The 14,348-nt window shown below is 48.3% G+C and overlaps 1 protein-coding gene across 1 annotated transcript; it reads left to right on the top strand.

Annotated features, from left to right (window-relative positions):
* Nucleotides 1–13,756: 13,756 nt before the first annotated feature.
* LOC125604385 lies at nucleotides 13,757–14,136 on the top strand (the record flags this gene model as incomplete). The annotated part of the gene is made up of 1 exon (XM_048774804.1): nucleotides 13,757–14,136. A coding segment is annotated over exon 1 (380 nt), but the record flags the coding sequence as incomplete, so codon positions are not given.
* Between the last annotated feature and the right edge of the window lie 212 nt (nucleotides 14,137–14,348).

Genomic DNA, 14,348 nt, shown 5'->3' with positions numbered 1-14,348 from the left:
CTCAGCATGCTGGCTCTTCCTGTGGACTGTTTGGGTGTTTTTGGCCCACATGGAATGTCTATTAAGTACACACAGGACATCCGTGGGTGTCCGCCAGCACACACAGGACGTCTGTGGCTGTTCGTGGCTATCCGTCAGCACACACAAGACGTTTGTGGCTGTCAGTGTGTGTCTGTGTGTGTCCGTCAGCACACACACAAGACGTCAGTGGCTGTCCATTAGTACACATATCATCACGCTGGCCCTTCCCGTGGACTGTTCGAATGATTTTGGCCCACGTGGGATGTCTGTTCAGTACAAATAGGACGTCCATGGGTGTCCGTCAGCACACACATGACTTCCGTGTGTGTCCGACAGCACACACAGGACGTCCGTGGCTGTCCGTGTGTGTCCGTCAACACACACAGAACATCTCTGGCTGTCCATCAGTACACATATCAGCACGTTGGTCCTTGGACTCAACACGCTGACCCTTCCTGTGGACTGTTCGGGTGATTTTGGCCCACGTGGGCTGTCTATTCAGTACACACAGGACGTCCGTGGGTGTCCGCCTGTACAGACAGGACGGCGGTGGCTGTCCGTCATCACACACAGGACGTCCGTGGCTGTCCGTGTGTGTCTGTGTGTGTCCGCCAGCACACACAGGACATCTGTGGCTGTCCGTCAGCACACACAGGACGTCTGTGGCTGTCCATTAGTACACATATCAGCACGCTGGTCCTTGGACTCAGCACGCTGGCCCTTCCCGTGGATTGTTCGGGTGATTTTCGCCCACGTGGGCTGCCTGTTCAGTACACACAGGATGTCCATGGGTTTCCCTCAGCACACACATGACGTCTGTGTGTGTCCGACAGCACACACAAGACGTCCGTGGCTGTCCGTGTGTGTCCGTCAGCACACACAGGACGTCTGTGGTTGTCCATCAGTACACATATCAGCACGTTGGTCCTTGGACTCAGCATGCTGACCCTTCCCGTGGACTGTTCGGGTGATTTTGGCCCACGTGGGCTGTCTGTTCAGTACACACAGGACGTTTGTTGTCATGTCCCCGATCCTGGATAGGATCGTCCGGACGGACTGCGGTGCAAGGAAACGCACCAGTCAGGTCACATGACCCAAGGACAAGCGTGTCATGGTCCTGAATGAAGGTTAAGGGCATCAGTCAGCTGAGACTTAACCAGGATACGATGGAAACAAGGGTAAAGGAGCTGGGTGAGTGTTTAGGCAGCTGGACGAGTGTTGGTTTGAGTTCAATCAGATCGGTTCAGCTGGTATTCAGTTCACCATGATCTGTTCAGCTCACAGGAGCTGGTGGACTAGCTCACTCAGCTGGGAACAGCTGGAGGTCAGCTCAATCCGGTGAACGGTGCGTTCTGGTTCGGATCAGTGTGGGCGAGTCCGGGACGGTTACCGGGCGAGCCGATGGTCCGGGTGCAGGACGGTTTGACCAAATGGGTCTTAGGCTTGGGACAGGGAGCGGGCAAGCTCCCAGAGTGTGAGCTGAGGCTCAGTGATCGATTTGCCAAAGGAAGAAAAGGGGAGAAACCGCCAATGGGCGGTTATGGGACGGTTATGGGACGGTTTTGGGAAGAAGGGATGGGATTTTGGTAACTGCTCGCCCAGGCGGTTGGGGACAGTTTAAATCGTCCTCTCTCTCTCATTTCTGATCATTCTGGTCGATTTCTACACCCTGAAACACAAAGAATCCAGAGAAAAACACAGAGAGTTGGTCGGATTCTCAATCCAAGACCCATGGTGGTGTGAAGGCCATAAGAGACAGTTTTGGGGCAGATCAAGGGGGAAGTTGAGAACGACCCTCTGAACGGTTTTGATCTTTGTTGACAACACCCAAAGCCTTATCTGGAGCCTGTGAACACACGCAAATGGTGAGGAAAGGAGGGAGTTGGCCGGAATCCATTCCCAAGGGCCAATGCAGCCTTAAAGGGAGATTGGTGTGGAAAGCAGTTTCATGGGGAACAAAGAGGGAAGTGATGCACGACCTTTGGATGGTGATTGATCATGGATGATCATGTCTAAGGCTTCCTCTGTGTCTTGGGAACACACGCAATTGGTTAGGAGAGAAGGGGGAAGGCTTGACTCCACTCTCAAAGGCATGAACAGCCTTGAAGATGGATGCAGTATAGAAACTGGTTTCATGGAAGTTCCATGGAAGGAGTGATGGTCACGAACCATGGTTAGATCTTATCAATACTGGAAGTATGTGAAAAGGGTTTGATGAAGGCGTGCTAGGAAGAGCATGGACGCCCCTGATGAGGTAACAGGTGGGGACTGCAGACCATTGGGCATAGTCTGGTACACTATGGGCTGATCTGGTCCTGCAGTTACACCTTACTCTGTTTTATGATTATTAATCATATTATTCCTTGTTCTTATGATTGAGATTGATTATTAGACATAGTAGCACTGAACCATGGCTTGGCCGGTTCAGAAGAACCCTCCATGGCCTTGGTTTGGCAGCTAAGTCCGGATCTCCTACTTCCTGATGGATTTATGGTGATCTGACTTTGGAATTCTCTTAGTTATGATTTATCATGAATTGTCATGAATTTTAATTGATTTTTGGAGCAGGTTTGCTTGGGGTCGAAATTGCACCTGAGGGCATATTGGGGTCACATCCTTGTGTTAGGATATCTGATCATATGTTGTGTGCTGGAACATATTGTCACTTACGATATTGATCATAAGGAATTGCTGGTTATCAACCTTGGTGTTGGTAAGGCAGGCCGTGTGTGATCTGATCATGGGCAAGGATGGACGACCTGATCCTTGGATGATGGATCAAGGTGTCTGATCTGATTGATCAAAGGATGCACCGGTGGTAAGAGCAACACTAATCAGGTTCAGTGGACATGGTTCCATGACTGATTAGGAAGTATGAAGACTCATCAGTTCTGAGTCATGTGGGGTGGTTGGTTGATTGACTCAGGATCTGATGGGCAGTGTTAGTCTTTGTGAGGACTTGATCTGGTTAGTCCATGAGAGGACTTGGTATGATTAGTCCATGAGCTGGACTTGATATCATAAGTTGATAAGGCAAAAGGATGTGGGACAGTGCATGAACCGGTAAGGGCCAGATGCATGTCCTTAGCTGATTGAAGACTTCCCAAAGGTTACTTATGTCTGTGGGGATGGTTGGCTGAATGACTAAGTACCCAAGGGAAGAGTTTATGCAGCTCGATCAGCTGGAACGGAGCAGCAAACCTCAAGTGAAGTGGTTCAGCTCAACTAGTTGGGTGAGCTAGCTAAGACAGCTAAGTCAGCTGGGACAATGAGCTAACAAGCTCCGGGAATGTGGCAAAGGATCGACCTTGGAGCTAGCTGGCAGTTGTGTTACTGACCAGTAGCTGAGGTGATCTGACCAGACAAGTGTTAGATTGGATTTAGTCCAATGGATGATAGATGTTATTCCGCTGTGCATAAGGTGAAATGATCTAAGCTAGGGAATGACTAAGGTAGTCTTGAGCTAAGATCTGAGTTAGCCCTCGCCTAAGGGCGATGTTTTTAAATAAAGGGCAAAATTTTTAGAGGTTCGGTCAGTGTATAGACCGAGCGACGTGAGGCATCGACCGCGGCCTAGTCGGCCGGGATCGGGTCTTACAAGTTGGTATCAGAGCATGCTTGATCCTGTTAAGGACAGTGCTCAAAGATGTTGAGTTCCAAACCGAAATTATTTCCGAAAACTGAGATGACTTGGAACCTTAGTTGTGGTGAGCCAAGTGAGAGTTGAGGTAAGTTTGGGATTCATGCTTGTGAACGGGGAAGTTCCAAGATGAGCCGGCTTAGCCAAGATACACTCTTCCACGGCAAGACCCTGAAAACATAAAGGTTAGTTTATCTAGTTATTTGGGAATAATAGACGGATTGGATGATGGACGCAATGCAAGATCTTTGTATGGACGACCTGGACAAGGGAAGTAACATGGACCAGAGAGTGGCTTAGGTTGAAAGAAACGTGCAGCACTCTCTTGGAGGTAAATGTTATCCCTTGGTGGCCGTTCAAAACAAGTGAGCATATGCAATGTTCATGTTAGTCTAAGGGAGACGCTACATGGCTAGTACATGAGTGGGCTTGTGATCAGATGGATCAGCTTGGACTCAGTGTAAGTCAAGGTAGGATTCCTTAAGATTGAGTGAATGTAATGGATCAATTCCAAGAGGAATTAGAAACACGATGTTAAGTATCTTAGTATGATGAGGATTGAAGTATACTATCAACACTTTTGTGAATGGTATGGGACGTTCACAGATGTGTGATGCTTTGGAGAATGGTATGGGACATTTTCCAAATGTGTGATCAAACCAAGATCCTACTCATCTAAGTACTTAATGATCGGTGGTGTGGAAACACATTATTTGATACTGGAGCTACACATAGTGTTGTGAGTCCAGGAATGGTTGGAAAAGGTTTGTTCCAGTATGGAACATGGGATGGTCCTGAACGAGTGAGTGCGGCCAGAGGGCAAGTTATGAACTCACTCGGTCTGGTTAAGGACATCCCTGTGGTGATCTTGGATAGGCCGATGCCTATAGATCTGATTGTTGTCCCCCTCAAGCATCATGAAGTGATCTTGGGCATGGACTGGTTGGGAAAGTATCGGGCAACTCTAGATTGTCACCGGGGAAGGGTGCAACTTGGGAACGAGTTTGGACCCCGATTAAGTACCAAGGAATCAAGCCAACCTCTTGTAGTTTGGTGGTTTCAGCAGTCCAAGTAGTACGGATGCTTGGAAATGGTAGTGAGGCCTTTTTGGCTACCATTTACACTGATGAGGTTGTAGGGGCCTGTGACCCAGAGGGTATACCGTTGGTTCGGGAATTTCAGGATGTGTTTGGGGCACTACAGGGCATTCCCCCTGATAGGGCTGACCCATTCATCATTGAATTGGAACCTGGAACGGCCCCATTATCTAAAAGTCCATATAGAATGGCACCAGCTCAGATGGCAGAGCTGAAGAAGCAACTTGAGGAGTTGCTTGAGAAGGGGTTCATACACCCTAGTGTATCACCTTGGGGAGCACCAGTCCTATTTGTTAAGAAAAAAGGATGGTAGCTTTAGGTTGTGCATTGATTATAGGGGTTTGAACAGGGTGACTGGGAAGAACAAGTACCCTTTACCCAGGATTGATGAATTGCTGGAATCATAAACCTTATTGTCCAGGAAGGACTTAAGGGAACAGAACAATCTGTTAGGACTCATGGTAGAGTGAGCAGCCTAAAGATTGGAACATGTTCACTAGGACTTGGCTGGTGCATCGAGTGGCTTGGAGATTGGTTGAATCTACTAAGACTTGAGTACTCAGTATGTTCCTAGGTACTGAATTTGATCTAGTCATGGAACTAAAGTGTTTTACATGGACTTGGTGTCTACTAGGAACGCAACCTGGAGAGTTGGGTCAGTGACACAAGTCATGTCTTTGTATGGGTGCTTGATGGACCACTTGATAAGATTTTGGGTTAAAAATCTATCAAGTGGGGAAGACTTGTTGTGTATATGATGACCAAGACATGGTCAGTGAGAAGGAACAAGGTGGGAGATGCAACGAATTGGTTAGAAAGAACCAATCGAGCATGCTCCATGTTCCGGGTACAGAGGAGTTCGTATGGACCCTTTGTCATGAGGCAAGAGGTTAACACCACTGGATTCGAGGACGAATCCTTCGTAAGTGGGGGAGACTTGTCATGTCCCCGATCCTGGATAGGATCGTCCGGATGGACTGCGGTGCAAGGAAACGCACCAGTCAGGTCACATGACCCAAGGACAAGCGTGTCATGGTCCTGAATGAAGGTTAAGGGCATCAGTCAGCTGAGACTTAACCAGGATACGATGGAAACAAGGGTAAAGGAGCTGGGTGAGTGTTTAGGCAGCTGGACGAGTGTTGGTTTGAGTTCAATCAGCTCGGTTCAGCTGGTATTCAGTTCACCATGATCTGTTCAGCTCACAGGAGCTGGTGGACTAGCTCACTCAGCTGGGAACAGCTGGAGGTCAGCTCAATCCGGTGAACGGTGCGTTCTGGTTCGGATCAGTGTGGGCGAGTCCGGGACGGTTACCGGGCGAGCCGATGGTCCGGGTGCAGGACGGTTTGACCAAATGGGTCTTAGGCTTGGGACAGGGAGCGGGCAAGCTCCCAGAGTGTGAGCTGAGGCTCAGTGATCGATTTGCCAAAGGAAGAAAAGGGGAGAAACCGCCAATGGGCGGTTATGGGACGGTTATGGGACGGTTTTGGGAAGAAGGGATGGGATTTTGGTAACTGCTCGCCCAGGCGGTTGGGGACAGTTTAAATCGTCCTCTCTCTCTCATTTCTGATCATTCTGGTCGATTCTACACCCTGAAACACAAAGAATCCAGAGAAAAACACAGAGAGTTGGTCGGATTCCCAATCCAAGACCCATGGTGGTGTGAAGGCCATAAAGAGACAGTTTTGGGGCAGATCAAGGGGGAAGTTGAGAACGACCCTCTGAACGGTTTTGATCTTTGTTGACAACACCCAAAGCCTTATCTGGAGCCTGTGAACACACGCAAATGGTGAGGAAAGGAGGGAGTTGGCCGGAATCCATTCCCAAGGGCCAATGCAGCCTTAAAGGGAGATTGGTGTGGAAAGCAGTTTCATGGGGAACAAAGAGGGAAGTGATGCACGACCTTTGGATGGTGATTGATCATGGATGATCATGTCTAAGGCTTCCTCTGTTTCTTGGGAACACACGCAATTGGTTAGGAGAGAAGGGGGAAGGCTTGACTCCACTCTCAAAGGCATGAACAGCCTTGAAGATGGATGCAGTATAGAAACTGGTTTCATGGAAGTTCCATGGAAGGAGTGATGGTCACGAACCATGGTTAGATCTTATCAATACTGGAAGTATGTGAAAAGGGTTTGATGAAGGCGTGCTAGGAAGAGCATGGACGCCCCTGATGAGGTAACAGGTGGGGACTGCAGACCATTGGGCATAGTCTGGTACACTATGGGCTGATCTGGTCCTGCAGTTACACCTTACTCTGTTTTATGATTATTAATCATATTATTCCTTGTTCTTATGATTGAGATTGATTATTAGACATAGTAGCACTGAACCATGGCTTGGCCGGTTCAGAAGAACCCTCCATGGCCTTGGTTTGGCAGCTAAGTCCGGATCTACTTCCTGATGGATTTATGGTGATCTGACTTTGGAATTCTCTTAGTTATGATTTATCATGAATTGTCATGAATTTTAATTGATTTTTGGAGCAGGTTTGCTTGGGGTCGAAATTGCACCTGAGGGCATATTGGGGTCAGATCCTTGTGTTAGGATATCTGATCATATGTTGTGTGCTGGAACATATTGTCACTTACGATATTGATCATAAGGAATTGCTGGTTTTCAACCTTGGTGTTGGTAAGGCAGGCCGTGTGTGATCTGATCATGGGCAAGGATGGACGACCTGATCCTTGGATGATGGATCAAGGTGTCTGATCTGATTGATCAAAGGATGCACCGGTGGTAAGAGCAACACTAATCAGGTTCAGTGGGACATGGTTCCATGACTGATTAGGAAGTAAGAAGACTCATCAGTTCTGAGTGGTTGGTTGATTGACTCAGGATCTGATGGCAGTGTTAGTCTTTGTGAAGACTTGATCTGGTTAGTCCATGAGAGGACTTGGTATGATTAGTCCATGAGCTGGACTTGATATCATAAGTTGATAAGGCAAAAGGATGTGGGACAGTGCATGAACCGGTAAGGGCCAGATGCATGTCCTTAGCTGATTGAAGACTTCCCAAAGGTTACTTATGTCTGTGGGGATGGTTGGCTCAGAGGGATGAGTTTATGCAGCTCGATCAGCTGGAACGGAGCAGCAAACCTCAAGTGAAGTGGTTCAGCTCAACTAGTTGGGTGAGCTAGCTAAGACAGCTAAGTCAGCTGGGACAATGAGCTAACAAGCTCCGGGAATGTGGCAAAGGATCGACCTTGGAGCTAGCTGGCAGTTGTGTTACTGACCAGTAGCTGAGGTGATCTGACCAGACAAGTGTTAGATTGGATTTAGTCCAATGGATGATAGATGTTATTCCGCTGTGCATAAGGTGAAATGATCTAAGCTAGGGAATGACTAAGGTAGTCTTGAGCTAAGATCTGAGTTAGCCCTCGCCTAAGGGCGATGTTTTTAAATAAAGGGCAAAATTTTTAGAGGTTTGGTCAGTGTATAGACCGAGCGACGTGAGGCATCGACCGCGGCCTAGTCGGTCGGGATCGGGTCTTACATTTGTGGCTGTCCGTCAGCACACAGAGGACGTCTATGGCTGTCCGTGTTTGCCTGTGTGTGTCCGTCAGCACACACATGACGTCCGTGGCTGTCCATCAGTACACATATCAGTACGCTGGTTTTTCGACTCAGCACGCTGCTCCTTCCCGTGGACTGTTTGGGTGATTTTGGCCCACGTGGGCTGTCTGTTCAGTACACAGAGGACGTCTGTGGGTGTCCGTCAGCACACACAGGAAGTCTGTGGCTGTCCGTCAGCACACACAGGACGTCCGTGTGTGTCCGTCAGCACACACAGGATGTCTGTGTGTGTCCATGTGTGTCCGTCAGCACACACAGGACGTCCGTTGCTGTCCAGAATGGGTTTCTCTGGGTTTCTCTCTGTGTGAAAGTGAGTAAAAATCGACCAGAATGGCAGAAATGAGAGAGAGAGGACGACTTAAACTGTCCCCAACCGCCTGGGCGAACAGTTACCAAAAATCACATCCCTTCTTCCCAAAACCGTCCCAAAACCGTCCCATAACCGCCCATTGGCGGTTTCTCCCCTTTTCTTCCTTTGACAAATCGATCACTGAGCCTCAGCTCACACTCTTGAAGCCTTCCCACTCCCTGTCTCGATCTTAAGACCAATTTGGTCGAACCGTCCTGCACCCAGACCATCGGCTCGCCTTGTAACCGTTCCGGACTCGTCCACATGCTCTGAACCAGAACGCACCGTCCCACTGGATTGAGCTGACCTCCAGCTGTTCCCAGCTGAGTGAGCTAGTCCACCAGCTCCTGTGAGCTGAACAGATCATGGTGAACAGAATACCAGCTGAACCGAGCTGATTGAACTCAAACCAACACTCGTCCAGCTGCCTAAACACTCACTCAACTCCTTTACCCATGTTTCCATCGTATCCTGGTTAAGTCTCAGCTGACTGATGCCCTTAACCTTCATTCAGGGCCATGATACGCTTGTCTCAAGGTGTTGTAGTACCCACGACTGAGGTTCCCATTATCCGCAAAGGTCCTACCACAAGGTCCGGTTCAAGAGTTATAAGAGCTGGATTTGCCAAAGCTGTCCAGGAGTTTCTTGCACAGGAATAAACCGGGTTCAAGCAACTATTGATCCAGGAGTTGTCAGACTTAAAGCTGGAAGACACCGGCGAACCACTAGAGGTTCCAGACCCTTTCCATTCGAGCCAGTTCTCCTCCTTCAGCCAGAATGAAGCCGGCCTGACCATTTCCACCTTCATGCTCAATCCATCCAACCAACTTGCTTCCGGTTCATAGATATAGCCGACCATCAGAAGGAGTAGTATGTGTTGTACTCTTTTTCCTTATCGGGTTTTGTCCCACTATGAGTTCTGATCCGGACATCTCAAACCGCGACCGGTCTATTGTTTTCTTTATTTTATTTCGGTTAAGACGTTGGCCATTTGTCTAGGCCTTTTTATCTTTTAAGGTCCAGTAAGGAACACCTATTTAAACCCTTGTAGTTGCCAACTTTTCGGCTAAGTCTTTTATGAAATCGTTTTTGCTTTAGCAAAGAAACCCTAAGTCTTTCAGTTGTGCGAAACCATTGAGAGCAGCCGTGTGACATATCAAAGAGCCGATCCATTGTTCTTTGTGGAGTCCATCGATCCATTCCATTCCTTGTCCGAATCTTGAGAGAGACATACGTCCAGCAAGAGCCGGATCCATATCTATCTTCCTATCTGTCCTTGGCATCTTGTTGAGAGAGATATACGTCCAGCAACATATCCCATCCGCCAATCTACTCTTTTCTCTATCTTTTGTTTTAGATTTCATTCATCCAATCTATAAAACCCAAAAAGAATCATATCTTGCTTATTTACCATTCATCCATTAGCCTCTCGGTTTCTGTTCTTGTTTCTATTGAAAAACTCATTAAAGATCACTTATTTGTTTCAGGTACAATCGCAAGCAAGAGACGACCCGGCCGGTACCATCCATCCGAGGCAAGGCTGAACCGCGGAACGGCCATATCGACCATCCGACCCGTGCCTACAACATTTTGGTATCAGAGTTGAAGTTTCCTGCGAAACTCAGTTCTTTCTGAACCCTAGCCGTCGCATTTAAAAAAAAAATATTTACTTTCCTAATTTTTCAAATTTTCGGATTGTTCTCCAAGTTTTCGATTTTGCATTTAAAAAAAAAATTAAAAGTAGTTTTACTTTCTTTCCAAGTTTTCGAAAATCAAAAAAAAAAAATATTCCCTCTTTCCTTTTCAAACTTGATTCGATTTTATCTTAAATTTTTCATTTACTCCTAGTCTTGGTCGATACTCAAGTATCCGACCCAAGCAACTATTTAACCCCCTCTTGCCTTTAATCTTTCTTGAGTATCTTTTCAGAGAACTATGGGAGATGTAGGTCAAGACCAAGCGGCCATAAACGCACAGCTCCTAGCTGACAATGAAGAACTGAGGGCGAGCCTTAGGGCTATCACCGCTGAGCTTGCTTAGCTACGGCAGGGAGGCAGGCCCAACGGACCTCGACCACCAGGAAGGAATCAGCCGGATCCGCATGACACTGACTCGGACGCGGACAGTACCGATGATACGCGCAGACAAGACGAGGAGAGGCCAAACCGGGGAGGTAGAAGGAACGCGCGAGGACCCCGGGCCCAAGTAGGAGGAAGCCGCGACCATAGAGGAGGTCGAGACCGAGATGAGGAAGAGCCCTGGTTGGGAGGCAAGGCGCTTAAGCTTCATCCCCCAACGTTTGCCGGAAAGGTCGATCCGGATGCCTACATCGTGTGGGAGAAGCTCATGGAGTACATCTTCGACTATTACCAATATAGTGAGGCCAAGAAGGTTGCCCTAGCAGCAGCCCAGCTGATGGACAATGCTCTTTTGTGGTGGGATCGAGACGTTGCTAAGTCCAGGCCAGTGTGGAGAGCGCATAATTGGACCGAGATGCGGACCAAGCTTCGCGCGAGGTACATTCCATCTTACTACCAGCGCGATGTGCTAAAACGTTTTCGTAAACTTACGCAGGGAACTAAGACTGTGGAGGAGTACTTTGAGGAGTTCGAGGCACTTAAGAATAAGCTTGAGACCGACGAGCCCGAGGAGACAATGATGTCCCAATTCCTGGAAGGGCTGCAAGACCGCATTGCCCGCAAGGTGGAGAGACAACAATATGAAGACTTCAACGACCTATTGCACTTTGCTACGCAAGCCAAGCAGCACATCAAGAGCAAGATGGCCAGCACCAGCCGCAGCAAACCTGCGTGGACTCAACCGGGCTCAAAGCAAGGCGACAAGGGCAAGACGATAGACAAACCAGGCTGAATCGTCTAATGCATCCAAGCCGGAGCAGGGTAAGACTCAAGCCCAAACTTTGCATACTCGTGACATCATTTGTTATAAGTGTCAGGGCAAGGGCCACTACGCTCGGGATTGTCCAAACAAACGAGTGATGGTCCTAAAGGGGGATGGCGAGTATGAATCCCAAGATGAGGCAGAGGCCGCGGCAGTGATCTCTGATGAAGAAGTAACCGACTACCCGGAGACAGGCGAGCTGCTAGTGACCCGGAGAGCTCTTAGCACCCTCTTTGACCCAGAGACCATCCAGCGGGAGAACATCTTCCACACCAGATGTAGTGTTGATCACAAGGTATGTAGTTTGATCATAGATGGCGGATCTTGTACTAACGTGGCTAGCAAGTATCTTGTTGATAAGCTAGGGTTGGTCAAAACTGCCCATCCTCGGCCATACCGTCTCAAATGGCTCAATGATGAGACTGAGCTCAAGATTGCCGAACAAGTTGTTGTGTCCTTCAGTATTGGCAAGTACCAAGACCAGTTCAAGTGTGATGTTGTGCCCATGCAAGCCGGCCATATACTTCTAGGAAGGCCGTGGCAGTTTGACAAGGAGACTCTTCACCATGGCCGCACCAACATCTATAGTTTCGTCCACAACAACAAGAAGCACAGCCTAGCACCTCTCAGCCCTCAAGAAGTTCATGATATGCAGAAGGCAATGACGCAGTCCGGACAGGTAAGTAACACTAACCTTTACATGACTTCCGGACAAGTGCTTAAATCATTACAACGTGAGACACAGGTGCTACTAATGATCTTTAAGGAAGGTTGTATTGCAGGTTTAGAAGCTCCTGAAGTACCGGACGTAGTACAAGATCTCATGGGACTTTACAAGGATGTCTTTCCTGATGAGATTCCGGCCGGTTTACCCCCTTTTCGTGGCATAGAACATCAGATCGATCTTGTACCCGGCGCGCCACTACCAAAACGAGCCGCTTACCGTGTCAACCCTGAGGAAGCTAAGGAGCTGGAACGGCAGGTCCAAGATCTCATGGACAAAGGCTACATCCGCGAGAGCCTTAGTCCCTGTGCGGTCCCGGTTCTACTAGTGCCTAAGAAGGATGAGACGTGGCGCATGTGTGTGGACTGCCGAGCCATCAACAACATAACCATCAAATATCGGTACCCTATACCTAGATTAGATGATATGTTGGATGAACTGAGTGGGTCTGTTGTGTTTTCTAAGATTGATCTCAGGAGTGGATACCATCAAGTCCGCATGAAGGAAGGAGATGAGTGGAAAACCGCCTTCAAGACCAAGCAAAGTCTATACGAGTGGCTGGTGATGCCGTTTGGCCTTACCAACGCCCCTAGCACCTTCATGAGACTCATGAATGAGGTCCTCCGACCTTACATTGGTAAATTCGTGGTTGTATACTTTGATGACATCTTGATTTACAGCAGGTCTTTAACTGAACACGTGGGACACCTAGAACAGGTTTTGAAAGCCTTAAGGCAAGAAGGCCTTTATGCTAACCTTAAGAAATGTGTATTTTGCACTGATCAGTTGGTATTTTTAGGCTTTGTTGTGAGTTCACAGGGACTGAAGGTTGATGAGGAGAAGATCAAGGCAATACAAGACTGGCCGACCCCAACCACGATCGGACATATCCGCAGCTTCCATGGACTGGCCAGTTTCTATCGATGATTTGTGAAGGACTTCAGTACCATTGCCGCCCCAATGACCTCCGTGATCAAGAAGAATGTAACCTTTGCTTGGGGTCCTGTCCAAGAGGAGTCTTTCAACAGGCTTAAATATAGTTTGACACATGCACCGGTCCTAACTCTTCCTAATTTTGATAAACCTTTTGAGATTGAGTGTGATGCTTCATGGACAGGGATAGGAGCCGTACTGACGCAAGGAGGCCGGCCAGTGGCTTTCTTTAGTGAGAAATTGAGTGGAGCCGCCCTCAATTACCCCACCTATGATAAAGAGCTATATCCTCTAGTAAGGTCGCTTGAAACTTGGCAACACTATCTTTTGTCTAAAGAGTTTATTATTCATACAGATCATGAGACTCTTAAGCATTGGAGTGGCCAGACCACACTCAAGAAGAGGCATGCTAGGTGGCTGGAGTTCGTGGAAACTTTTCCTTATGTGATCAAGTACAAGAAGGGGAAGGACAACGTAGTGGCCGACGCCCTATCCCGGCGCCACACACTCATTACCACCATGGAGGCTAAGATCATGGGTTTTGAGCAACTCAAAATGTCTTATGAAACTGACCCTGATTTTTCGGAGATTTACAGTAACACGGCTAAGGGAGCCATGGGTCCATTCTATCAGCAGGACGGGTTCCTCTTCAAGGAGAAATGCCTGTGTATTCCTCATGGTTCCATGCGAGACTTACTGACCAGAGAAGCTCATGGGGGCGGGTTGATGGGGCATTTCGGTCGGGACAAAACTCTGAGCGTCCTGTCCGACGACTTCTATTGGCCCCGGATGAGGCGCTACATCGAGAGCCTTTGCGCTAAGTGCACTGTCTGTCTCAAAACCAAATCCAGGTCGCATCCTTATGGTTTACACATGCCTTTACCTATTCCTATTGCACCGTGGGTCGACCTGTCTATGGACTTTGTGCTGGGCTTGCCCAAGATAGAACACAAGGATTCTATTTTTGTTGTAGTGGACAGGTTCTCCAAGATGGCACACTTCATTCCGTGTTCCAAGACCAATGATGCAAGCCAAACCGCTGATCTCTTCTTCAAGGAAGTGGTGCGCTTACATGGAGTGCCTCGTACCATTGTGTCAGACCGAGACACAA

This window comes from Brassica napus, unplaced genomic scaffold (assembly GCF_020379485.1).
Source record: "Brassica napus cultivar Da-Ae unplaced genomic scaffold, Da-Ae ScsIHWf_529;HRSCAF=795, whole genome shotgun sequence".
Lineage (NCBI taxonomy): Eukaryota > Viridiplantae > Streptophyta > Magnoliopsida > Brassicales > Brassicaceae > Brassica > Brassica napus.
This window is presented reverse-complemented; position numbering and strand designations above follow the sequence as displayed.